The sequence below is a fragment of the Emydura macquarii genome, unplaced genomic scaffold (genome assembly GCF_026122565.2).
Source record: "Emydura macquarii macquarii isolate MOO-44397 ecotype Brisbane River unplaced genomic scaffold, CSIRO-AGI_Emac_v2 contig_1253, whole genome shotgun sequence".
In the NCBI taxonomy this organism is placed as follows: Eukaryota; Metazoa; Chordata; order Testudines; family Chelidae; genus Emydura; species Emydura macquarii.
Window position 1 is genome coordinate 52808225 of NW_027131390.1, and position 20369 is coordinate 52828593.

At 40.1% G+C, this 20369-nt stretch overlaps 1 protein-coding gene across 1 annotated transcript in view; it reads right to left on the bottom strand.

Annotated features, from left to right (window-relative positions):
• The window catches only part of PCNT (pericentrin), a 202712-nt gene that overhangs the window by 59970 nt on the left and 122373 nt on the right, over window positions 1-20369 (bottom strand). Inside the window, exons 33-37 of the mRNA XM_067548788.1 lie at window positions 16655-16825; window positions 11233-11382; window positions 8068-8238; window positions 3985-5115; window positions 1541-1708 (exon numbers count right to left, since the gene is read on the bottom strand). Of these exons, the coding sequence (XP_067404889.1) occupies window positions 1541-1708; window positions 3985-5115; window positions 8068-8238; window positions 11233-11382; window positions 16655-16825 (1791 nt within the window). The remainder of the gene's footprint in view (window positions 1-1540; window positions 1709-3984; window positions 5116-8067; window positions 8239-11232; window positions 11383-16654; window positions 16826-20369) is intronic.

Consider the following 20369-nt stretch of genomic DNA (forward strand, 5'->3'; position numbering starts at 1 on the left):
TGTCTAATGAATGTAAATCAATGCAGCTAGGCCTGATGAAATTGGGCACTCTGAGAAACATTAACAATTATATTGGAAAATTCATGAAGGACAGGTGAGGTCTCAGAGGACTGGACATGGGCAAACATAGTATCTATCTTTAAAAAGTGAAATGAAGAAGACCCAGGGAATTATAGACCAGTCAGCCTACCTTTGATATTGGAAAGATACTGCAACAAATTAAACTATCAATTTATAAGCTGCTAGAGTATAACAGGATTCTAAGAAATAGCCAGCGAGATCCAATAATGCCAAATCAACTTAATTTCCTTCTTTGAAGTGGTTCCTGACCTAATGGATGGGGGGAAGCAGTAAACATGATAGATCTTGATTTCAGGAAGGCTTTTGACACAGTCCTACATGATATTTGGACGGTGATCAATTGTTCTCCATATCCACTCAAGATAGGACAAGAAGTCATCAGCTTAATCTGCAGCAAGGGAGATTCTGGTTAGATATTAGGAAAAACTTTTTAACTGTCAGGGTAATCAAATTCTGGAACAGGCTTCCAAGAGAGGTTGTAGAATCCGCCTCATCAGAGGCTTTTAAAGAACCGGTTGGACAAATACCTGTCAGAGATGGTCTAGGTTTATTTGGTTCTGCCCCAGCACAGGGGTCTGGACTTGATGACTTCTCAACGTCCCTTCCAGTCCTAGTTTCTATGATTCGATGCACCTTTCATGAAACTGCCCGGAGGCTCAAATCCTCACTCAAGGGAACAGCTAGCCTATGCACAGTGGAGTTCCTCTGAGGTTTGGAAGCAATTCTACCCCACAGGCTGCTCTAACTTTCAATCCAGTCTCTTGGCTACAGTAGCGTCTATGCCACTGCCATCCACACTGTGGCAGGAACAGGGATGGATTCACGTAATGGTGGATCCATCAGCCTTGCACCCACATTTTAGCTCTGCAGTAGCCCATAGAGAACCCATGCATAACAGCATACCACATGTCTGGAACTTTTAGAAGAGCTCAGCCATCCCCAGACCCTTACACACCCCTTACCAGCCACATGAACACACTGCACATTTACTTCAAGCACTGCAAGGATGTTAAGTCTTCTGGCTAGTAACCTACCCAAAGATTTCTCAAAAGCTTCCTGAGCCAGCAGAACTGAACCTTCGAGTATTGTACTGAATCTGACTCATCATCTTTCTAGCCTTCTGTATTTATAACAGTAGCTTCTAAAAATACTACCATTGTGAACAATTAAGTACTAAAGGATACATAAAATAATATACAAAAAGCTTTAACCTGAAGTGCACAGACGACTCGTAGATGTATAAACTGTACGTCAGCCTTTATGATCTGAGCTTCTACAGCTCTCATTTCCAACACTGACATTTGGGTTTTATTTCTATCCAAAGTCTTTGCTTTAATGACCAAGACTCAAAGATTCTCTATGAAACCACTTTAATATTAAACAATTGGAGATACATGACAATAAAAATGTGCCTAATTAGCTCTCTGTCCCTTTCACTCCCATGCCTATTCCAACATACCTTTATGTCCTCCAGCATTCTACCACTCTGCTCTTCACGTAATTCCAATTCCTTTTTCACACAGGTTAATTCAGACTTGAGTTCCTCCTCATGCGATGTCATCTTTGTGATTAGATCTTCAGGCTTTTCTGAAGTGTTTGTTGCCTCTAACTGTTCCTGTACTAGGATCTTCAAAAGAAAAATAATAGTTGCATGTTTTTTAAAAAGTGAGCCATTTCCACACTGGTGGGCTTTATTTTCTGTCAGTTTCAGAATTTTTATCTGAGCATCAACTACAATAATTGTCATTTTAAAAGAGTAAGCTCCCATAAGTAAAACTGTCTCTATAAAAGTGTTGATAGCTTATGGGATTTAAACAACGTGTTTCAAGTTATTATTTTATATGTTTATTTTGCAGAAGGCAGAGGATGAGGGCAGATACACTTCGCACACTAGGGGAGGAGTTCACCATACAATCTTCAGTACAACCCACATGGCTCTGCTTATAAACACAGCTGTTTGTTTAGTATTAGCACTGTACCTTCAGCAATTTGAGCTTCTAGTAACATTAATTATTTGATCTCAAATTGGTATTGGCCCTATTTCAGGACAGCAGAATCAATACTGACTTCCTTAATGTTGATGCCAACAGGAATGCTGTGAAGCATGTTTGCTATATATTATATAATTCATTACAAGAAAGGTTTGAGGAAAAGTATAAAGCATATTCACTAAGCATAGCTATATATAACAGTCACCCTCTTTAATGTTTTAAGAAACTGAGTAAATGCACTGTGTGGGTTAGGGCAAAAGACTTGGCATTAGGAAGCGTGGGTTCTCATCCTGGCTTTGCCATTATGCTGCTGTGACCCCCTGTGTAAAGTCACTTCACCTCATAGTGCCGCTGTTTTCCTTCTCTCTCATCTATTCACATGGTAATTTCTTTGTGACAATCATACCATGTGCCTGTACAGTGCCTAGTACAATGGGGTACAGATCTCAATTAGGGCCTCTAACCACTATTATAATACAAATAATTATAAAAACATTTGCTTTGCTTAAGAATTAATGCTTTCTATAACTGCTTAAGAAGGTGCCTATTCATTGTATAGAAGCACACATCTACAGATGAACAGCATGTATGTAAATGATTCTAGGTAGTATTAGTGTCTGTCATGTCCAATGTGTACCTGAAGAAAACAGGAACGGAACATGAGTGAAGTCTACTTAAATTCACTATTGCCACCTTAGTAAATAAGCTACAAAAGCCTAACTAGCGAAATCTCTCCAAACGTTACTAACAGAGAAATTTCTCAACTAATAATGAGCTGCATACAGTTGTGATGTTTGCACTGTGAAGTAACATGTTAAAGTGGTATGATGCAACTATGAAGCTCTATGACATCATGACAGGTGTGCATGCATGTTTTACAATAGTAGTAATGTAATTAATGGTCACTTATTTCGCTTAGGTCTCAATTGTTTTTGCCCTGAATTTGACATTGTAGAGATTGTAATAATGCTAGAGAGTTCTGACTAACCCATGTAGCATAAATGGTATCTGGCCTAAAAAACCTACTTTCCTGCCAATCTGGTTAGGTACAAATAATATGGTGTAAATCAACAACTCTGGACTTTTATATGAATATAGTGCTTTTTAAATGGGCATCCTAAATCACAGAAAGGTTTCCACTCCATATTTGCATTTATACACTCAATATATATCCCTTCTAGAGTGCTTAACCATAGCAGGTTTGCTATGCATACTTCTGATACCACAAAGCACTTGTTGCTATTACTCCACCACCTTAGAGAAGCCTTAACCAGGCAGCAAACTAATGCATAACTGGAACCTGCAGGGCATAGCAGAATATGCTCCAGAGAAGTGCTCTCCAGGTTAGGCCATTTAATGAAATTAACTGACATCAAATGGTCTTCTCTGATCAACTGATTCTACAGAGGGAGAAAAGGTAACCTTGGTGATAAGTATCCTCACAGTTTTTCAGCTGTCAAATTTTAGAAGTCAGCAACCAAAAAATATGTTTTTAAGTAGCTCTCCAAGACTACCATAAAACAAGCATTCATTTATCAATGTTGATATCCTTAGCTTATCCAGGTTCACACTATTGGTGCTCATCATAATTACCTTCACTTTTACCTTCTTAAAATCCAGAAAGATAAAGTTCGTCTAACACCACTGTAAATTTTGTCCTTACTGAAAGCACCAAATAGCACAATCTACAAGTTTTATGCAGTGACAGCCAACCACTAGCATCACCAGCCCAGAGAATTTAATATTAGTTAGTGCCCATTGTCAGAGTAAAGTTTATAACTTTATAATTTGACACGCTCAGACAACAAATCTCTTTTAAACATACCCAGAGAAATAAATACAAAATGTACTACAATCAGAGCTGACTGGACACTTCAACATTTAAAAAAAAGTTGTTAAAAATAATGCATACCAATTCATCTCTTTGGGAAACTGCAGCTGCAAATGACTGGCCAGCATTTGCTCCCATCTCTTCTCCCACTTTCTCAATTCCTTTTGTATGAACCTGAGCCTCTCTTTCTTGTTTTGAGACCATCTTATGAAATTTAGCTTCATCATTACTTTGGTCCTTTTCCCTGTAGGATTCCAGCCGTGAATAGAGATCTTCTCTTTCAGACCGCAGGGCTTTGAGTTCTTTCAAATGCTCCTGGATCTGATTTTTCAGTTTTGTAGAATTGGCTTGAAGTTCATCTGTTTCTCTCTGGTAAACTACTTCTTTCTGATTCAGTGTTTGAACCTTGAAATCAAGCCTGGAGACTTCTGACTGAAGGATTTGAATTTCTTCAGCTGCAGTTTGCTGATGCAGATCCTTTTTTTCCAGTTCATCTTCAAGCCTTGCAACCTTTTCTGCTAAGTGCTGTAATTCTGCTGCCTCTACTATTCTCTGCTCTGCTACTGTCTTGATCTGCTGATCTTTCTCTAAAAGTTTTGCTTCTCTCTCTCTCAGTGTATCTTCAAGCTCTTGAATGCGAGTGGAAATCATCCCAACCTCAACATCTCTCTGAGAGAGGTGTGTTCTTAGAAGATTGTACTCCTCTTGAAATGCATCAAACTGCATTCTTAATGTTGTTAACTCCGTGAAGTACTGCCTTGAAGACTGCTGTACATTTTGAAGATTTTGTTCTAAAATTTCCACCTCCATTTTAAACTGAGATTCCTTCTCTTCAAGCAGCTGCTGCAGGGCTTCTCTAGCAGTTGAAACAAGTTCTAGTTCTTCCTGAAGCTCTTTCACATTGGAATGTAGCAATACAGTTTTCTTATTCTTATCTGAATGCTCCTGAAGATCTAGTGATCCTTTCTTCAGTTCATTCTGAAGATTCTCTGCCTGTTCTTCCAACCTAAGCAGGTTAAGGTTATCTTGGCTCTCACTAACTTCATGACACATGGGTCCAAGTTGTACCAACTCCTTTTGAAGCTTCTCAATTACTCCATGAAGCTGCTCTACCTCTTCTGCTTTATCCCTACGCAATCTTTCCTGGTCACCACGAAGGTGCTCGACAAGTGACTTGAGTTCCTCAATTTCAGATTTTCCGTTTTCCACGACCTAAGTGAGAGAACAAGACTAATACCAATTACTTCTGCTGAAGAATCAGAATTCCCACCACTTAAAAGTTCATTTACTAAAACAATGTATGTGAAATTTCAGTTACTAGAAGAACTACATCTTGAAAGCAGCCAGTCAGTAAAGCAGATTTAATAAGGACAAGGCTTGAAAACCTTACCTGGAGTCTTGCAGCTAAAAAACACTAACCTCTTTAACCGACACAGATATGAAAAAAGCCTTCCCACCCCACCCCCAGGCACAGTCTAGAAATAGTTTTCTGGTGAGAAGGCGAGTACATCCACTTCTTTCCCTCTGACTGCTGGAAAGAATGGGACCTCCATTTCCCCAAATAATGCTGTCCGTGGATCTGCCTTGCAAGAACAACCCCATTCTGTCCCCCCCCCCCCCAAAATGAAATCTTTTACAACAACTTAGTTATCAGTATGATCACTTTAGAAGTTCAATTTTCCTTCCCCTTCTGGGAGCTGAAAAAGAGGGACTTTGAATAGCTAAATATTTATTTTAAGTATTAGCATACACAAACAACACATACTGTATAATTACATACTACTCACTGGTGTTTTGAAAGGGCTTTTTGTTACATTCGATTTTAAAAACTTTTAGTGAAAATACATGCATTTTCAACAAATGCTTAACTCCAAGACTAAGAATTTATCAGCTTCTCCCCTGAGCAGCATGTGTCATAAGAGACAGTGTATAGATCATAGCAAAACTTTTGAGAAACCCTCATATATTGGAGAAGCTACTCCCTAGACACCTCCATGTAGCCACCCCTCACTTTTCTACGGCTTAAAATTTGACAGCTGAGTTCTGTACTACCAGGATCTCTTTTTTCCCAGGGGACGTTAAGGGGAAAAGGAAGAGTTGCTTAATGCACCATTCTCTCAGAGTGGTACAAATCAAAATGCAATCTTCTATGCAAAAATAACTCTCTTTCGCAGGTTTTTCCAGATGAAGGAGAAGACATGACAAACTATTAACATTAGCATAGGGACCTAAGATGGAGAAAGAAGGGGAGCGATCCCTTTCTTAAGATTCAGAGAAGTAACCGTTTCAGTGTAGACCTGCTCAATCGATCAGGAAGTCGACTGAGTAAAACCACCCCCTCAAGTAGTGCAGCGCAGTGAAGATGCTGCGCAGAAGGGAAGCACAGCAGTTGAAGTGGGTTACGCAAGCTACTCTGCGTAGTTTGCATAACGCCCGTCGACTGCCACTGAATCTTCAGGTAAGTGTAGACCAGGGCTTGGACATATTTTAAAAAGCAGTGTGTTCAAAATATAATTTTTTTTTTTTCTTTTTTGGTGCGCTCCTCATTTTGAGCTTGCAAAAAAGAAAACCATGCACAAACTTTGGTTTTATGGTAATCCTGGGAACCTAGTTAGCAAGATGAGTGAATGAGTTTCATTGGGAATGCTCCCATTTATACAAAAGGCCTGGGGGACATCCAAAAGTTTTGGATAACTGAGTGTTTCGCTAAACAGAAGTGCTATTTTGAGATGCAGTTTCACAACACAGATCTTTTTCTTTTCAACATTGTCCTTCCAAGCTGCTGAAACAGGATTAGGTCTCAGTAATTGCTCAGAAACACCATATAAATACAAAGCACTAACAGGTGCTAAGAGGCTAATTGAAAAGTTATTAGCGGGTGATTAACATAGGGAGACATGAGGAACACACTGTGGATTTGGATACCTAGGTTTTTGGATAAAAGGAATTATATTGTAATTAGTACTGCACAATTAAGTTTGTTATCCTAAGATAAATAATAGTTTATAGAATAATTATCATAATTTCTATGATGGTAGTGCCTAGAGGCCTTAGCTGGAGATCAGGACGGCATTGTGTTAGGCAATGCCACCACCTTCCCTTACAGAGAGCACAGTAGGCTGAAAGGGGGACACATTTTGAACTACAAGGAAAATGGTTACGCCAAAGAACAGAGTAATATTTTAAGAGACACCCATCCCAGACGGACACCATTAAATATAATCCATGACAATAAATAAAGCAGCAGCAGATCCCACTCCACACAAGTGCAGCTTGTCAATCAAACAAAACAAAAATACCCACAATAACAAATCCCCACCTCCACAAAGTCTCACAAGGGATCCTCATAGCTGATCCTTCCTAAATGGGGTCTTGAATATTTTGTAGTTGTGTTACTGCATATAGCAGGAAAAATCCTCACCAAAGACAGGAAGTGACCAGAGAAGGACAATGTAAAAAAAATGGTAGAATTACGGTGGGATGTACATATGTGATTGATAAAATCAGGAATACCTGCCCAGGAAATTAAAGGTATGTCTGTTTTTTGTTTGTTTTTTTAAACCCCACTTGACAGTACATAAAAGAACCCAAAGTTAAAAGGGCAGTAAGTTAGAAGTCAACAAATGGAAATGTTTACTCCATTTATAATCACACAGTGGGACTAACAAGTACTGGAGGTCATGAAGCTGAATATTGTGCCTTGGTGTTTTTCTTCTCTAAGTTTGATAATGGTATGGATACTAACATCTGTATCACCGGACACCAGCAATACCAGGAGGAGCGGGCCAGAGAGCCCCCCCTGGAACCAGCCGGTCCCGCTGACTCCACCCACCTGAGCGGCCTCATTGAGGGGCGCACCACCAGAGGTCACGGTGGACGCGCCACCGGAGGTCGCGATGGGCGCAACAACGGACGCCACAAAGACTACCACAGGAGAAGACGGGACTGACCCGCCAATCGACTGTGAGGGACGCTGGACTAATGAGAGACATTTCACCCCGTATGGATTTATGTACTCTTTCTATTAAAACATGCCCCCAATGGTTCTCCTATACATTGAAATGCTCCCTCATGCCCATATATCTCTCTAGTGTAGACCAGGCCTCATACTACAAACACCACGCTCCCCTCATATCAAGCAACCAGTATCTCAAACATTCTCACCTTATTGTCTGTGGCAGCGTCTAGCTCATGCTGGAGTCTCTCAATCTGCTCATTCAAATGATCGATTTCTTGATTTTTTTCCTCAAGCAAAGCCTGCGGGAACTGTAAAACTGCTGATTCACTATTACCCATGTTCTGACTTTGCACCATGCGGAGATATGCTATGTCCTCCTGATTGGAAAAAAAAAATCTGGATTATAAAAGGCCCATCCCACTTATGATGGCAAATTTATGATGATACACTGATTTTTTGCATTTGATTTTTAAGTCAACACTGCACAAGTTCAAAACAGTTAACACTATAAGGCAGCCTCTTTCTGTTAAACTATTCTGATTACGCCCTGAAGGAAAATAATCGTTTGCTTGACCACAGTTACTCCATTTTAGTTGTTTTTAGTGTTCTGCTTTCTGTTGAAATCACCCACCCCCTCCTCTTTTCTTTGTTTATGGTGCTTATCTCTGCCAAGGTCAGAGAGAGAGAGATTAACAGGAAAAATGAGGAGTCAGCCTTAAGTAGTTTTTGCTTTCTTTTTAGTCTTGGGAAATAGACAAGACAATTTTGATAGATAAAAGATAAGGGCAGAAGATTTCAACTTATGTTATGCATATCTTTATAATTAGAAGATGTAGAAAGTGTAAAGCCAATAACAATAATAATAATAATTTCAGTGTACCAATAAGCATTAATAATTTATGCATATGTAATTTCTTTGTTTGTGTTTGTATAAATATGCAAGAGAGCATGCCTTCGGGGTCTCACACTGACCACTTGCTGGAAGTGTCTGACCTCTGCAGAAATAAAACTTGGAGACTGCCCAACTACCTGCTTGGATCTCTTTTCTATCTGGTGCAGGGTAAACGAACCTCATTTGGAATCTTTTTCCAACAATTCTGGCGACCCAGATGGGATTCCTTGCATTCTGACCCTGAGTTCTGCACCAGCCAATGCCCCAGCCGGCAACAGGGTGAGTTCACCCCGAGGGCTTTTGGACTGGGTTTAGAACTCGAGGGAAGGCTGTAAAGCAGTTGAGACCCTTTGCAGTCTCACAGTCTCCAAGGGATTCAGGTACCTGTATGTTTTGTGTTGTGTCTGTCAAGTTTTCTTAGGAGATTCCAAAACAGGCACCCTAGCACTGTCCTTGACAGTGGCCATGCGCTGGGCCTAAGGGCTATTTAGCGCGCAAGTCCTGGGTGGCACAAGGTTTTTTCGTGCACGGAATCTCCTCAGCTTTTCTATCTGGTTTGTCTAGGACCAATTATTAGGTCCCTCCCTGGTCTCTCTGAATACTGGGCACACAGGCTGACCTATCTGCAGGCAGTCCAGCTGGTCCGAGGCAAGTCCTCTAAGGCCAGAAACGCTGTGTGGCAGACTTTCCTTTCCCACAAAGAGACCATAGCTTATTCTATTCTGTCACTTTGTTTCTGATTTTGTAAAATCCTCCGGAGGTGTGTTTTTTTTTAAAGAGATAAGCGCATCCCCAATTGTTTAGTGCACAGATTGTCCACGAGGTATGAACGGGAGAAATAAGTGCTAGTTTAAGTACTAGGATAAGGGCTCGGATCAGGTTCACTGACCTGTCCTTAAGAGGACAAAAGCCGAGGCTGTGTTGACACAGAGTGTGGAGTGTGTAGTGTGTGTGTGTGTGTGGAGTGACAGTGTTGTGGACGGGAAATGGGGCTCGGAGGAAGTAAAATCCCCGAGGACAGTCCCTTAGGGACGGTGTTAGCAGCATGGGCTGCGGGTAATCTACCGGTACTAAAAGGAATGAAGAAAACTCGAGTCCTAGAACTAAATACAGAATGGCAGAACTACTACTAAGGATACCCAAATTTGGCCCACCTATGGTACCTTTGATTATTGCAAGCTACAACAACTAAGACTTAAGCTAGAAGAAAAAGCCCCGAGGCAGATGGACTATTCACCCTCTGAAATCAATTCCATACTTTGGCACATCACTAGGAGTCAGCTGTTCTACTGTGCAATTTGCTCAGAAAAGTGTTGCTTTTATAGACTGAACTGTTAATCCATCCTTCCCCACTGGATAAGAAAAACCAAATGGCTTCTGAAAGCCTTGCCTTGATAACTTCCTGTACGATGAAGCGATTTACCCTGTAAAAGAATGAAACTAATGATTTCTTCAGAATATTTGGAGATAGTGTGGAACTTATTGTGCCACAGACTGGAACACACTAGTATTTTCATGTTCCCTTCATTTCCCACACTTTGTAGCTTATATTATGCAAACCAAGAGAAGCAGGAGATACTGAAATCTATCACTTGCTGACACAATGTGACTACTGATGCATTAACCAGACATGGTAATGTAACCTACTACAGTCCAGACCCCTGGAGTAGTGGCTGGGCCACAGACAGAGGTTGATGACATTCCACTGTTTGAGCTAAAAGACCCAGATCTGTCATCCAAGGCTGTATGCAGTCCTATTTTGAAGCACAATTTTAACAAAAATCTCTATTATATCAAATTATTTAGGCCTTCTCTGGACTTCCAAACAGCATAACTAATGCCTCTCTCAACTGCCAGAACTGAGTTACCTTCTAGAAATGATTTCTAAACAAATCATGAACCTACACTGACTGCACCACTTAGGCTTTTAATATCAGTGAATGGCACCCTAAAATTAAATCTATCATTTTCTGTATATTGACTTTGTAACCTATTTGTTATGGAGAGTCATTATAACATGTCACCACTTAGTCTGATTCTTGTCACTACATTGGGTGCACTCAAATCACATTTTCAAGCTTTTCTTTGTAACCATGAGTACTGGAAACTTCACTTAAAAAAGCTGAGATTCAGATATAATTGCATAACTCCAGCAGCCGGGGTCCGATGCACCGTCCCAGAGTGCCTATGCCTTCATTCAGCTTTGAGAATACCACCTGCTGCCTGCAACAGTAAGTTCCTTTTAAAATTGGAGGCAAACTAGATACAAAAGTTATAAAAATTAACAAACAAAAAAGGGTTATAAACCACTGCATTCAGAAAAGATAAGCATGTCTGAGGAACTACAGTAAAAACTGACAAGAGCAACCACTCATGGGAGTGAGCAAGAAGAAGTCACTCGTGACAGGTGGTCTGTCTTCAGAGGTGGCCTCTAAGGCAGGTTTTCTGTAGTTAGTTAAAGTTAAATGGTTAAACATACCTTCAGATGAGCATTCTCTACTTGAAGCTGGCTGATGCCAATGGTAAGGTTTTTTTGAATCTCTAACTGCAAGTTCAGCTGCAAAATTTCCTCATTTTTATTGATCAAGTTCTCTTTAAACTGTTCTAGTTGCTCTAACAAGCTTAGGATCTAAAACACAAAAACATCATTTAGATAGATTCCTTTATTTAAACAAAAACTGATTACATTGGTTCTTTACATTACTTTATAGAGAATAAGTAACTACAGCCAATTCCACTGCTGCAAAATTGTCTAAATAGAATGTACATAAATATGGTATTAGAAACAAAAGAGAACAACCAGTGTCCTAACATCCAGATTGGGATCAAATTTCCAAATTCTAATTCCACCTTAAAATGAGAACTGTCATTGTGTGTAAGCCATTTAACCCTTGACTCCACCTTTCCATCTGTAAAATGAGAATTCTTACTACATACTTATCCATCATTCAAGAGCTCACAAACTTGGCAGTGACCAACACTCAGCTCAGAAACACTGTATGGCCTGTGTCTGTTGAGCTTCTAAATTTTGTATGTGTCCTTATGTATGTCTATATACTCTAGGAATTATTTTGGGGACATTCTATGGCCTGTGTTAAACAGGAGGTCAGACTAGATGATGATAATGGTCCCTTCTGACCATGGAATCTATGAATCTTTCAGGATGTCAAAAGCAATACACTGGTTGGGCCCGTTGGGGGGCGGATAGCAGTGTGACACAATGCACCCCGTGTACACCCTTATGGTGTGATTGTGTATCTTTCATGTCCATCCTTATAGTGCAACTGTGTATTGTTTAATGCAAAGTATGTCATGTAAGGTGTTTTTGGAATGCTCATGACATGCTGAACATTATTGTTATGATAGTATGCTTCTTGCAATGTCACATGCGTGGTTATGAAGTTCTGCTATGTAATATTCCCAAATGTGTGTCTCACATGGCTTGAACAGATCCACGCAAACACAAAGTAGAGTGAGCATTCACACCTCGCTGAGGCATGCATACAACAACAATGGACTGGCCTAAATATCTGAAAAAGAGATGCTCATCAACTCAAGATGTAGAGAAAACCATGCGTGAATACTTTTGTTACCTGACCCTGAAATGGGGGAGGGAGGTGAGTCCCCAGAGATGGGCGCAGGAACATGTTAAAAGGGGAGACATTTTGGTCTCTGGAGCTCTCTTACAATCTATCTACAAGACAACATAAAGACAAACTGCCCACGTGGGGCGGGGTAGGGGGCGCTGGTTGGAGGCTGTCCAACCAGCCTGTGGTGAGAACCATCTCAAGACTATAAGGCTATTGAAGTGCATGTTTAGTTTAGAATGGGATTTGCTTTTATTTCTTCCTGATCAAATTTGATTTATATTATTCTGTATTATAAATATAATTGTGTGTGTGGGCTGATCCAGGAGTGAGGATTCAGCGGGGCAAGTGCAAGACAGCCCAGGAGTGGGGGTTTGGGGTGACAGTCCAGATTGCAGAGGGGAACATCACAAGCAGGTAAACAAGAACCAAGGTTTGGTTATGTCTATGGGGAGGAGTGGCACTGCGAAACTGGAAATAGTGGGGAATTCAGTATATAATGTAATGCAGGTTTTTGCAGAACTCTATTCATTTTCAAAGTACTACCCTTCTAAATTGTCCTTTTCCTGTATGAAGTGTGCTTACATATAAAGTTTTCCCTGTCAAAATTCTCACATAAGATTTTAAACAGCCAAAGAGTGCTTTGGTATCTACAAATTTTAAAGACAATGTCATGATAAAACACTTTAGATATGAAACCAAGAAGGAATGACAACTGTTAATAAGTTTATTTTGGCATAAGCTTTTGTAGACAGAAATCCACTTCATCGGATACATGAAGTGGAAACTTCAGTTTGGTAGGTATATATACACATGCAAGGATGAGTGAGTTACATCACAGTGAGGAGGGCTAGTGTAAATAGGTTAATACAATCAGGGTGGATGAAGCCGTTCACAACAGTTGATGAGAAGGTGTGAATGTCAAAAGAGGGAACATTCTTTTTTGTAGTAGGCTAGCCACTCCCAGTCTCTATTCAGACCTAGTCTGATAGCATCAAGTTTGCATATGAGTTCCAGATCTGCAGTTTCGCACTGGAGTTTGTTTTTGAATTTATTTTTTTTAATTGAAGTATGGCAACTTTCAAGTTTGTTACTGAGTGTCCAGGGAGACTGAAGTGCTCTTTTACTGGTATTTGAATGTTACCATTCCTGATTTCTGATTTGTGTCCATTTATTCTTTTGCATAGAGACAGTCCTCCTTGCATGTGCATATATACCTACCAAACTGAAGTTTCCACCTCATGCATCCGACAAAGTGGGTTTCTGACCACGAAAGCTTATGCCCAAATAAATGCGTTAGTCTTTAAAGTGCCACAGAACTCTCGCTGTTTTGCTAAAAACAGACTAACACGGCTACCCCTCTGGAACTTATTAACAAGTTTGTTTCTGAAAAAGTAGCTTATGCATGAGATTTTAAACATACTTAAACATGAAAAGTTTGAAAATGTGAGCCATTTTCAAGTTAGAGACACAAAAACAGAGACCATAGACATCTTTTAAGATGGTTATTTTAAAAGTCTTATAACTGCTATCTGGCACATAGGAGAGGCACTTTTATTTTTGTACTGGGAGGCTAATATGAGGAGGAAAGGAATGCAAGAGAGCTGGCTGTATTTTAAAGAAAGCTTATTGAGGGCGCAGGAACAAACCATCCCGATGTGCAGAAAGAATAGCAAATATGATAGGCGTCCAGCTTGGCTTAACAAAGAAGTCTTTGGTGAGCTTAAACACAAAAAACAAAGCTTACAAGAAGTGGAAGCTTGGTCAGATGACTAGGGAGGATTAAAAAAATACTGCTAAAATATGCAGAAATGAAATCAGGAAGGCCAAAGTGCAGTTGGAATTGCAGCTAGCAAGGGACGTGAAAGGGAACAAGAAGGATTTCTACAGGTATGTTACAAACAAGAGGAATATTAGGGAAAGTGTGGGCCCCTTACGGAATGGGGGAGGCAACCTAGTGACAGAGGATGTGGAGAAAGCTGAGGTACTCAATGCCTTTTTTGCCTCTGTCTTCACAGAAAAGGTCAGCTCCCAGACTATTGCACTCGGCGGCACAGAATGGAAAGGAGGTGAACATCCCTCAGTGCTGAAGGAACAGGTCCAAGATTATTTAGAAAGATTGGACATACACAAGTCCATGGGGCCAGATGCAATGCACCCGAGGGTGCTGAGGGAGTAGGCTGATGTGATTTCAGAGCCATTGGCTATTATCTTTGAAAGCTCGTGGCAATTGGGGGAGGTCCCTGAGGACTGGAAAAAAGCAAATATAGTGCCCATCTTCAAGAAAGGGAGGAAAGAAGATTCAGGGAACTACAGACCGGTCAGCCTCACCTCAATTCTTGTAAAAATCATGGAGCAGGTTCTCAAGGAATCCATTTTAAGGCACTTGGAAGAGAGGAAGGTCATCAGAAACAGTCAACATGGATTCACCAAGGGAAAGTCATGCCTCACCAACCTGATTGCTTTCTATGAAGAGGTGACTGGCTCTGTGGATGTGGGGAAAGAGGTGGACATGATATACCTTGAGTTTAGCAAAGCTTTTGATACCGTCTCTCACGGTATTCTTATCAGCAAGTTAAAGTAGTACGGGTTGGATGAATGGACTATAAATGGATGGAGAACTGGCTAGTTCATTGGACTCAATGGGTAGTGATTAATGGCTCCATGTCTAACTGGCAGCCAGTCACAAGCGGAGTGCCCCAGGGATCGGTCCTGGGGCCAGTTTTGTTCAACATCTTCATTAATGATCTGGAGGATGGGGTAGATTGCACCCTCAGCACGTTTGCAGATGACACTAAGCTGGGGGGGAGTGGTAGATGCCCTGGAAGGTAGGGATAGGATACAGAGGGACCTAAACAAATTGGAGGATTGGGCCAAAATAAATCTGATGAGGTTCAACAAGGACAAGGGCAGAGTCCTGCACTTAGGACAGAAGAATCCCATGCACTGCTACAGATGGGGGACCGATGAGCTAGGCAGCAGTTCTGCAGAAAAGGACCTGGGGTTACAGTGGATAAGAAGCTGAATATGAGTCAGCAGTGTGCCCTGGTTGCCAAGAAGGCTAATAGCATATTGGGCTGCATTAGTAGGAGCATTGCCAGCATATCGAAGGAAGTGATTATTCCCCTCCATTTGGCATTGGTGAGGCCGCATTTAGAATATTGTGTCCAGTTTTGGGCCCCCCACTACGAAAAGGATGTGGACAAATTGGAGAGTCCAGCAGAGGGCAACAAAAATCATTAGGGGGTTGAAGCACAAGACTTATGAGGAGAGGCTGAGGGAACTAGGCTTGTTTAGTCTGCAAAAGAGAAGAATGAGGGGGGATTTGATAGCAGCCTTTAACTACCTGAAAGAGGATTCCAGGGAGGATGGAACTAGGCTGTTCTCAATGGTGGGAGATGACAGAACAAGGAGCAACAGTCTCAAGTTGCAGTGGGGGAGGTCTAGGTTGGACATTAGGAAAAAGTTTTTCACTAGGAGGGTGGTGAAGCACTGGAATGGGTTACCTAGGGAGGTGGTGGAATCTCCATCTTTAGAGGTTTTTAAGCTGCAGTTTGACAAAACCCTTGCTGGGATTATTTAGGTTAGTCCTGTTTTGAGCAGGGGGTTGGACTAGATGACCTCCTGAGGCCCCTTCCAACTCTATGATTCTATAAAATGCATACATTATGTGACAGAAACAGTTTATAGGATTTTTTTTTTATAAATAGTGCTTTTCATTAGCAGCTTGCAAAGCACTCTGCAATCTTTTAATATATTTATCCTCAGCACCACTTAACAGTAGGGAAGTACAACTGTCCCTTTTTTAAAGAAGGGGAATTAAGGTACAGAGAGGCTAAGTGACTTATATCACCAGAGTTATGCTACTCTGGCTTCCAAGCACAGTTTTGGACATTTTCTGCAATGAATTGTAGAACTCAGAGGGAGACATGGATAGAGATTCAACTTTGAGTGTCCCTGTCCAAAAGAGTTTGCCTTCCAAATTAGGCAATATGCAGCCAAACAGAAGTTGCAGGGAGAAAGGAGTGTGTGAAATGTGATTCACAAAAAGAAGCCATAATTTAGATTGCTGAAGTTAGGCCTACTTCTTGGTCAAGTGATAATTGTATGTTCTTGACCTTGAATAGCATTAGAGACAGTGAAAAAACAAAAGTGGAGATATGCCCACTGAGGTACATGTCAGAACTATGCATTTCCTGATTTTTTAATGGATTAAATTCTCAGACATACTTTTACATAAAAGGTTATTTTGAAACCAACATTAGTAATCTCATATTCTAGCTATAGCAACTGAAATGTTAGTGTCAGATTTACCTCTCTCTCTTTCATTAGGAGTGCCTCCTGCTCTGCCTGTAACTGTTCCTTTAGCACATGATCAGGACTGCCTTCAATAGCTACTCTGTGCCTGGATTCATCGAGCTTAGACTGCAGGGCAGAGATCTGGATCAAATTATTGTACTGCTGCTGTTGCAATGCCTCTTTATCCTGCAAAACATGGATTTTAGTGTACAGCATTACTATAATTAATACACACATATCTAGAGAACAGTCTTGTCAAAAACACTTATCTTCTACAAATGCTATAGTGAATAAGTACAAAAACAAAAAGATCTTTTGAATTTGTATGTTTCTAAAGTGGTTTCTAGATATGCACCCCAAAACTTAAGGTTCTAAATTTAAAAGCCAAGCTGAGTCTGCTTTCAAAATTTAGCTCCCGGTGGTTTATAGAATCACAGATTCCAAAGCCAGAAGGAACTATTGCGCATCCCTAGTCTCGCCTCCTGTATAACACAGGCCATAGAATTACATTCCCAAAATAATTCCTAGGATATTTCTTTGGGAGAGAAATTTCTTGTTTTAGAACAATATCCAATCTTGATTTAAAAATTGTTAGTGATAGAAAATCCACCACAACCATGGATAAATTTTTCTAATAATTATTCTTACTATAAAAAAATGTACACCTTATTCCCAGTCTGAATTTGTCTTGCTTCCAGTCATTGGATCGTGTTATACCTTTATCTGCTAGATTAAAGAGTCCATTACTAAATATTTGTTCCCCATGTAGGTAATTAAGTCATTCCTCAACCTTCTCTTTGTTGAGCTAAATAAATTAAGCTCTTTGAGTATCACCATATGGCATTTTTCTAATCCTTTAATCATTCTCATGCCTCTTCTCTGAACCATCTCCAATTTAGCAACATCCTTTTGGAGTTGTGGGCACTAGAACTGGAAAGTTTTCTTGCAGTGCTCACATCAATGCCACACACAGAAGTAAAATAACCTCTCTGCTCCTACTCAAGATTTCCCTGTTAATAGATCCTAGGATTCCATTAGCTCTTTTGGTCCCAGTGTCACACCAGGCGCTCATGTCTTGCTGATTATCCACGAAAACCCCCATATCTTTTTCAGAGTCACTGTTTCCTAGGATAGAGTCCCCGATTCTCTAAGAATGACTGATATTTGTTGTTTCTAGATGTACACATTGACATTTAGTTGTACTAAAATGCATAGTGTTTGCTTCCAACCAGTTTAGCTAGCTATCCAAATTGTTCTGAATCAGTGACATAGCCTCTTCATTATTTACCACTCCCCCAATTTGTGTGTTATCTGCCAACTTTTTTAATCAGTGATGATTTTATATTTTTTTCCAGGTCATTGATAAAAATATTAAAAAGAGCAGGGTCAAGAGCTGAACCATGTGGAACCCCATTGAAAATACACCTGCTTCATGATGATTCCCTGTTTACAATCATATTTTGAGACATATCATTTAGCCAGTTTTTAATCCATTTAATGTGTGCCAGATTAATTTCATGTCGCTCTAGTTTTTTCATCAAAACGTTGTGTGGTACCAGATCAACAGGAACACTCAGCATGGATTCACCAAGGGCAAGTCATGCATGACCAACCTGATTGCTTTCTAGGGGTACATCTACAGATGGCGGCAAAGTCGCCACCATCAGATTGACCTATCTGGATCAACTGAGTGGTCAGTGAAGACTTGCTCAATCGATCCAGAAGGTTACCCTAGGGAGGTGGTGACATCTCCATCCTTAGAGGTTTTTAAGGTGTGGCTTGACAAAGCCCTGGATGGGATGATTTAGTTAGTGTTGGTCTTGCTGTGAGCCGGGGTTGGACTAGATGACCTTCTGAGGTCCCTTCCAACCTTAATCTTCTATGATTCAAATGTCTTATAGAAATCTAAGTACGTTAAATCAACACTATTACTTTTATCGACCAAACTTGTAATCTCATTAAAAAAAGATATCAAGTTAGTTTGACAGGATCTGTTTTCCATAAACCCGTGTTGATTTGCATTAATTACATTAACCTCCTTTAATTCTTTATAGACCATTCCATTATCTTGCCCAGGATGTATGTCAGGCTGACAAGCCTATAATTATTCCAGTCATCCTATTTACTCTTTTTTTTAAAACTGGCACATTAGCTTTTTTCCAGTCATAGGGAACTTCTCCTCTGTCCAAGATTTATTGAAAATCAACATTACTGGTCCAGTGAGCTCCTCAGCCAGCTCATTTAAAACTCCTGCATTCAAGTTATCTGGACCTGCTGATTTAAATATGTCTAATAATATTGTCTACAATACTAGCCAACTCAATTTTTGACTACCCTAAAGATGTTATTCTTATAGCCACAGTTGCATCTATGCTCCACTATCCCATTTGTTGTGGGTAGCACTTTTATGTGCAGAGGTGCAGTGGCTTTTAGAAAGGGGAGGTTATTTTTCCAGGTGTGGCTGACTTTGAAAGCTTAAACGAGGTTATGGGAGAACAAGATAAGATTTATTGACAATAAAACTTAAGTTAGTAGCTGAAATGACAACACAACAAACCCCTTTTAAAAAAAGTATTAGTTTCTTTTTGCTATACCAGTCGAATTGACAAGCTACAGTAAGTTTTTTCTGAGGTTGTTTTTTTTTTCTTGGAGTTTTCCTTTTATCATGATCTGGTTCTCTCTCTCAGTGATTCTTCTCAGGCAAAAGTATTTTCATTAAGGAGTACAGGTTCACGAACTACCATCATATACCATTTGTATTCAATATATGTTATGAGGGGAACTGACGAGGATACTTCAGATAGAGCTTTGGATCCGCAAGTCTCTTCATTGTCTTATAAACCTAGTGGGCCAGTACCTTGATACACTTAGTTCTAACAAAGAAGGAGTGACATTAGATTCTTTACATATTTTGATAAAAACTGGGATAATGAAGGTAACATTATGAGGCTCCTTCCTCTTTCTAAAAAGCTTCAAGAATCAGAACAAACTGGAAAGAATTATTCAGATCTTACCAAGGAACAAGTCCAGTCAAATCTGACATACAAAAGTTGTTTGACAACAACATTTACACTATAATACATGATAGTATGCTCATAGTATACTTTTAAATTTATTGATGAAGTAATCTAAAGATAAATTTGTGACCCTTATGCAGGTGCACAAATAAGAATCCCATTTTTCAAGTTCTGAACACCCAGTAGTTCCCGTGGGTATAGAGACCAGCTCAGGAAGAGCATTCCATACCCGTACGAGGCATAGAAAAAAGAATGCAGGCAATGATAGGACAGAGATAAATGGGGTATCATAATGACGTCACCCACAGCTGACATAATTGGTGAAGTGGGAGGGGGAGAATGTGATACAAGAAAAGATTTTCTAATTAACTATACAAGTATCACTTGGGAACTAAGGGAGGGAGGGAGTGGGATGGGTATGGACACATAGTGCGATAACAGGTTTCTCTCTCGTTTGGTGAAACCCAGAACTCTTCATGCCATTACACAAATTCCATGGCACAGGTATGATAAATTGCTCCTCACCCTCCCTACTGACATTCTACAGAAGGACAGAACAATTAAACTTTAGTTCTAGGTATGCCCATATTCTAGTCCATGTGTAACAACTTTAAAATAAGAAATTATATGCACCAGTTTGAAGTTCATCTTGATGACTGACAAAAAGTCTCCACCAATAACATGCAACAAATTCCTTCAGAATATAAACTAAG